The sequence below is a fragment of the Brachionichthys hirsutus genome, chromosome 21, assembly GCF_040956055.1.
Source record: "Brachionichthys hirsutus isolate HB-005 chromosome 21, CSIRO-AGI_Bhir_v1, whole genome shotgun sequence".
NCBI lineage: Eukaryota > Metazoa > Chordata > Actinopteri > Lophiiformes > Brachionichthyidae > Brachionichthys > Brachionichthys hirsutus.
In genome coordinates this window covers 8386544-8393835 of record NC_090917.1, presented here as the reverse complement: position 1 = coordinate 8393835, position 7292 = coordinate 8386544, and the positions used below count along the sequence as shown (strand labels likewise).

Sequence of the window (7292 nt, the reverse complement as noted above, 5' to 3'; positions counted from 1 at the left end):
CTCTGATTTGTAGCAGCTGGTTACATCCCACAGGAGTCCCTTCTTGTGTAACAACCCACATGTGAGCGGTCGCTGCTCACAGTCGAAGGCGGAGCTGGAGAGTCCAGTCACACCACTGAGCAGAGGGAAGCATGCTGCATGAGCAGAGCTGAGCCTCCAGCAGGATATTCTGTCTATCGCCCTGGAAGCTGGGAACCAGAGTGGACTGGCAAGAGCATCTCATGAAAGAAAAGGCAAGGCTGACCATTTAGCTTAACTACACTTTGTAGTGCACGCCATTGTACAGGAAACATAGCAGCATACAAGCAGAATGATTATTATTGATTGTACATGTTTGTGATGTTTGTGCAAACGTTCAGTCTTTCAGGTCGTCTTTGTGTTGTGGAGGTGCTCAGCATCCACAGAAATGCAAACTGTGTGTCCTTTCTCTTATGATTTGATATTTATGTACAAAAATCATCAAATTAAAAGTTGGAAATGTTAAAACTCTTAAACCAATACAAGGGTTAAAAAAATACTTCCATGTCCTGGAATAATTCACCAGCTGTGGTTTTCCTTCTGGCCTCATTTTAAGAGTTTCTCTATCGGACTCTCTTCCATGCACAAATAACCGCGTTCATTTCAACCTAGTAATAATAATAATGGGGGGCAGTGGCACAGTGGTTAGCACTGTTGCCTCACAACAAAGTTCCGAGTTCAGTTCCTTTCTGTGTGGCGTTTATAGGTTCTCTCCGGGTTCTCCAACTTCCTCCCACCTCCAAATACACGCAGCCTATAGATGAATTGTTCGTAGGTGCATGTGAGTGCGAGCGTGAGCGACTGTTTGCATTTCTTGTGGCCCTGCAATGAGCTGGCATCTCATCCCTAGTGCGCCCCACTTCTCACCCATCGCCAGCTGTGATAGGCTCCAGCAACGCCTGCGACCCGCAAGGCGGATAGATAATAATGAGAGGAAAACAACAAACAAGTCTATAATCGATAGTCCAACTCATCCTGCAGAAGTTTTCCTTCAGCTTTGGCATAAACCTTTGGCTGAAGAAGGGCTTTAGAGTTTCATCCACATCAGGGTTCTCCACAAGGCCACTGCACACAAGAGGAAAAATAACAGTGACGAATAATAAAGAGTGGCCCGGTGGCGCAGTGGTAAGCGCTGTTGCCTCACAGCTGGTTCGAATCCGACTTGTGGCCTTTCTGTGAGGAGTTTTCATGTTCTCCCCGTGTCTGCGTGGGTTCTCTCCGGGTTCTCCGGCTTCCTCCCACCACCAGAAACATGCAGCTTAGGTGGATTGGTGACAGTAAAATTGTGAGTGTGTGTGTGGCTTATTATCTGACCCTGCGATGAACTGGCGGCTTGTCCAGGGTGTACCCCGCCTCTTGCCCATTGACTGCTAATAGGCTCCAGCTTGGCCCGTGACCTGATAACAGACAAAGCGGTTGGAAAATGAATGAATGAATAATAATAAATCTTTTAATACATGAACAAATTTGATGAACTTTTAAGATGCTAGTTTTTTTTCCTCAGGTTTTAATGAGCATCAATGTTTTGAAAAATTATCAGTTAAATGGATGAAATGTACTCCTCATAATAAAGAGTAGATTTTTAATTCATGAAGCTATTTTCCACTTTATTATATGAATTCATATTTATTCATTTCATTATATCTCGTACATTTCTATATTTTACTTGGTTAATATTAAAGGTTTATTTTTCCTGCTTTGTGATTCTTGTGTTTGTGACGCATCAGCTGTCTATCTGTCTAATCTTTATTTTTAAGCATCAGCACTAAAGACATGGGTGAAGACACTTTCTGAGGACACATGATGGTTCTGGCTTTAATTAGTACAGCCTGTATTAGTAATGTTATCTATTCTTTACAGGCTATGCTAATCTATGCCAGAATCAGCAAGGCACTGAAAATGAGGATTCCAATGAAATGTATTTCCACCTCTTCGATGCTCTTGGATGAGTCGTTGGTAAATTGCTTGCCACTTAAAATAGTCTTCTGATTAACTGGTAATGAAGGAATTACATTTTTCTAAGGAAAATATTAAAATGTTTAGGAAATTATCTTATTTTCTGTGTGTGTGATTTGTGTGAGAAGGAGTTGATGGAATATTTTGGACAAAAGCATCAACTTCTGTCTTCTTATCACTTGAACTGTGGCGTAGACGTAATAATGTAATTCACCGGTGCACAAGTGAATCATTTCTAATCCCATCCAACCTGGTTACTCCCAGGTTGGATGGGATTAACCTACCGGTAACCCTAACCCTTCTCCACAACGGGTCCTGATGCATTAGCTAACACAAGCCCAATTTCAAACCTTCCATTTCTGTCTAAGATTTTAGTTAAAGAAGTTGCCAGTCAGCTGTGTGAATTCGTACAAGGCAATAAGCTACTTGATGTTTTTCAGTCAGGTTTCAGAGCTCATCATAGACATGAGTTAAATTCACACATTACCTTTTAATAGCATCTGATAATGGACTATATCTGTGCTTATCTTATTAGATCTCAGTGCAGCCTTTGACACAATAGATCAGGGGTGTCACACTCATTTTCTCCAAGCGCCACATTAGCATTATGTTTTCCCTCCAAAGGCCAAATTTAAACCGTAACACAGTAGAAAATGTAAATAAATGTAATGTAATTTAATGTGAAATAAATGGAACTACTCCTTAACATGCTGTTAAATAACTATTTTTTAAATTTAACTCTTTAGCCGCCACAGAAATTACAATAAAATATTCAGTTCTGATATCACTTAAAAAAAAAAGATAAAGCCATACTGTAAATGAGAAAAATCATAAGTATGAACCAAAGTTTGTGATGGGAATAAATTAACACATCTAATAATGTGGAAAAGTTCCATTCAAATGCAATCATCACGCAGGAACAAAGATAATCGATACAAAATCAAAGCAAAACCAAAAAGCCACCACCATGTCTTGTCATGGACATGCGTAAACCACAAAAACCAACCGAAGTGGGCAAGATAAAGAACATTCCCCGAGTCAATGCCGCTGAAAAGACGTCACTTTCAGGATCAGCACTGGACAGCTCCATATATAGCCGACTTCCTATGGAGCTGTTCAGTGCTGATCCTGAGCGCCATATGTAGCTGCCGCTCAGGATCAATTGTATAGGCCTTGAGTTTGACACATGTGCAATCGATCATCAGAATCTCCTACAGAGGTTTGAACATTCAGTTGCAGTTACAGGATCTGCATTGAACTGGTTTCGGTCGTATTTATTTGATGGATTTCAGTTTGTACGTGTTCATGATAAATCTTCTCAGAAGTTAAATATGGATTTCCACAGACTTGTAATTGAATATCTGGGCCAAGTTTATTGCTCTAAAATATTTTTTACAAATACCACACAATTTGTTATGTTTTCATTTAAACAATATTTTCTTTTCTTTTCTTCCAGCTGTCCATTGGCTACCATGAATCACACGTCCAGCTCTGAGTCTATCTACTTCTTTGGCAGCACTTCTCCTGGAATGAGAGACCAGTCCGTTACCACAAGCATAGCTGACCCTGTCGTTTCAGGTACTATCTACAGCATTACACACACAAAAACACTTTATTATGAAGTTTGCTACACGTATCTAACCCTCTGAGGTGATTTGCGATACTTTTATAATAGCTGTGGAATAAACTATATTGCTGCACCCTGTCCTCTTCCCAGTCTTTAGGTAAGAGGACAGTGTGGGACACCATGAGAAGGGACGCTCATTGTGTGCTGTCTCCTCTGTGGATTGTTGAATTTGTGAATTTGATTAAAAAAACATCCTGTGGTTTAAATTGTGGCTTTGGAAGTAAAAAAAAAAAAAAAAGTTCTTCTTTCTCCACAGCATCAGGTGGCTACTATCAGGAACTGACGATATTATTGGACAATGTTGGTGGGTGGAAGAAGGATAATGTGAGTCATGCCACAAGTCAAGGAGGAAACTTCACCCCTTCCCCAGTAAACAGGACATTAAGGTTGCCAGCGGAGAACTTTGACCTGCTAGGAGGACATGCTATCTGGCAGGTAATCACCGAACAGTTCCTTCTCCAGCTTCTTTCTTTGTTATAACGTTTTATACGGTGCATCTGGTTTAGGATTTTGGGGGCTAGGATGGTAGGCGTGGTGGTGGTGGTGGTGGAGGGGGGGAGGCATGGGGGGGGGTGTAACCAGAATTCTGGATGGTTGATTTCAGACCGTGAGAATGGCAAAAAGTGAAAGGGTGGACAAATCAATGCGAGGATTATGAGTCTGTAGCCAAGGGTGGCCGAGCACCAACGGAGAAGAGGGTGAAGGGATAGCGAATTGGGAGATGACCTCCTGGTTGCCGGAGAGCTGGAGGGACATGGGGGCTGTGCCACGTCATTAGCCCAGCAATCACCCGGTAAGGAGTTCTGGGGGAACCGGATCATACCTTGATTCCTGATCTGGTTCGGTGTGCTGCTGGACGTCCCACTGAACTGATGAGCCCACTCTTTGGGCTGCAGTGGACACGGGGTGAGGAAGTGCAGGATCACCACAGTAGACCCACAGTCTATTATTTATTTGTCACTTGCACTCTGGACCCAGTAACCAGGAGCCTCATGTATCAAGACAAGGCGTGGATTTCCTACTGAGACTTGGCGTACGCTCAAATCCGGAAAACTTTGTACGCACAAATAAATCCAGATTTATGAAACCGTGCACACGCATGAATCCAGGCACATTTCCTTCATACATCCCAATCAACGTGTAATTGAGCGCACATGTTGGAGTAAGAACCCCGCCCTGTCCACGCCCCTATTTACATATGCAAATCATATGTAGATTTCCAGTGATCATTAAGAATATAATGTACATTGAAATGCACTCTAATGCCCCCCCCCCCCCCCCCCCCCCCTGTCTTTTCCTGCCATGTCATCTTCAGGTCATCATAATCGTCCTCCTCAGTGGATCGCTTTCCGTTGTTACTGTTGTGGGCAACATCCTCGTGTTGGTGTCTTTCAAGGTCAACAAGGCACTGAAGACAGTGAACAACTACTACCTGCTTAGCCTAGCATTCGCTGACCTGATCATCGGCACGTTGTCAATGAACCTGTACACCACCTACCTCATCATGGACCAGTGGGCTCTGGGGCCGGTGGTCTGTGACTTGTGGCTTGCAATAGACTACGTTGCCAGTAATGCCTCAGTCATGAACCTGCTTGTCATCAGCTTCGACAGGTAGAAGAGCATCGCTGGTCATTTGTATTGGTGATAAACTTTAAAAGCCCTTCGTGCTTTGCTAGTTACAGCTATGGTTAAGGTTTGTATGCATATTGAATGGAAAAGAGCTTCTCAATGATAACACATCTTCTGTGTTGTGATGAATGAGAGCCATGAGAAACGGCACACTTGTCTCTTATGTGGGATCTTTAATTAAAATGACTTGCTAAGATACACTGGATAAAGTTGTAGTCCGTAAAAAAGGAGCTGTTAGAGTTACTCTTCTAAAGTTACTTATTTTTATATTTTTATGTACCTCTTAGGTATTTCTCTGTGACCAGACCTTTGACTTATCGAGCCAAGCGTACGACCAAGCGAGCGATGACCATGATTGGATTAGCCTGGTCCATCTCTTTCATTCTCTGGGCACCAGCCATCTTGTTCTGGCAGTACATTGTGGGTGAGCGGACTGTCCAGCCTAACGAGTGCTACATCCAGTTCCTATCTGAACCCATCATTACATTCTGCACTGCTATCGCTGCATTTTACTTGCCAGTAACTATAATGGCAATCCTGTTCTGGAAGATCTATCAGATGACAGAGAAACGTGCCAAAGATATGCAAGGTCTGAAGGGATCGGGTTCAGGCAACAGCCCAAACCAGGCTCAGAATAAGGGGGGTAGCAGTGGGAGAGCTGGTGATCAATGTCTGATGAACAGCCAAAAAGAACCTTCAGCTGTGAGCTCTCGAAGCTGCAGCAACTCTGAGCTAAATCGCTTCGCTCTGGAGAGCAGCGTATCAGGAGGGCTGCAGAGAAGGAGGACGTGCCGTGCATTCTTCTTTTGCTACCAGTTTTCATCAATGTGGTCGGGTCATCAGGCATCCAGAAGGTCTGTCAACACCACAACCACTGTGGTGGCTGAGGCCGAGCACAGCAGCTGCGACAGCTTTAACAACAATGATCTCGGCTGCCGTGGGAACCAGTCAGGCTCTGAGGAAGTTGCTGCAGGTCCATCAAGGCCTCCAAAAGGTGGGTGACTATGAGATCTGGTTTGCATGATGTAAACATGAAAATGCAGTGAACAATTATCTATCTATCTATCTATCTATCTATCTATCTATCTAGATGCTAAGGAATCTGGATGGATGAAGAAAACCAAGGATAAGCAACCATCTTCACCTGACCAAGGCGAAACGATATCGCAATCGCCTGCTGTCAGTTCATCAAAGGCTTCCCAATCACCGTCGGCCATCACCATGAAAGACGCAGCGATGGCCAAACGCTTCGCCTCGAAGGCCAAGACGGAGATCACCAAGCGCAAGAATGAAAAAAAGGCCAACGAAAAGAAAGCAGCGAGGACTCTGAGCGCCATCTTGTTCGCCTTCATCACAACATGGCTGCCGTACAACATCATGGTGTTGGTCAACGCTTTCTGTCAGGACTGCATCCCACAAACGTTGTGGGCCCTCGGCTACTGGCTGTGCTACGTTAACAGCACGGTCAACCCCATGTGCTACGCCCTGTGCAATAAGACCTTCCGGACAACGTTCAGGGACATTCTGACCTGCCAGTGGAATCATCGCATGACCAAGCCTCCTTTTTACCAGAGAAAGGCTGTGGCTTTCAAGAAGTAGGCCCAAAATCCCAATAACGTATTCCGTGGATCTGTGTTCTGGAACGTAGCAAACAAACCGCACATTTCAGGAAAAAGATGCTCACGTGAATTTGCCAATCTATTTTGGCAGCTTGATGCTGGAGAGAGGTTTGAAATGGAGGAGGCCACCTGCATGTCCTCTGTGCTTTTAGAATGCGTCCAGATATGGAGGAGATGGTGCAATACCACAGAGAATTGTCCAGGGCAGGAAGCTACAATTTAAAGCAAGGCACAGCAAAGAAGAGAAAAGTGTCATGACACGCCCTCCGACCTCACGTCTCGATGCTCCTAATGTCCTCAGCGACCACCAGCGAGGACACGCCCAGCCTCACAACCTCCTCACACCGCCACCTCAGAACAAGGACATTTCATTGGCTGATTGTAAAGTGTGGCGGTGTTGACAGACACACTGTACATGGATGGATGTGTCCATGCATGTATTG

The 7292-nt window shown here is 44.2% G+C and overlaps 1 protein-coding gene across 1 annotated transcript; it reads left to right on the top strand.

Moving 5' to 3' along the window:
* Positions 1 to 3446: 3446 nt before the first annotated feature.
* Positions 3447 to 6829, top strand: LOC137909909 (muscarinic acetylcholine receptor M1-like). Its single transcript, XM_068754338.1, has 5 exons — positions 3447 to 3552; positions 3858 to 4036; positions 4917 to 5212; positions 5518 to 6224; positions 6321 to 6829. Exons 1-5 carry the CDS (start codon positions 3447 to 3449, stop codon positions 6827 to 6829), a joined length of 1797 nt encoding a protein of 598 aa, XP_068610439.1.
* Positions 6830 to 7292: the final 463 nt, after the last annotated feature.

Coding starts and splice junctions, on each gene's coding strand:
- LOC137909909 (XM_068754338.1), top strand. CDS start 3,447: ATGAATCACACGTCCAGCTCTGAGTCTATCTACTTCTTTGGCAGCACT. Junction 4,037..4,916: donor GAGGACATGCTATCTGGCAG/GTAATCACCGAA, acceptor TGTCATCTTCAG/GTCATCATAATCGTCCTCCT. Junction 6,225..6,320: donor TCCATCAAGGCCTCCAAAAG/GTGGGTGACTAT, acceptor CTATCTATCTAG/ATGCTAAGGAATCTGGATGG.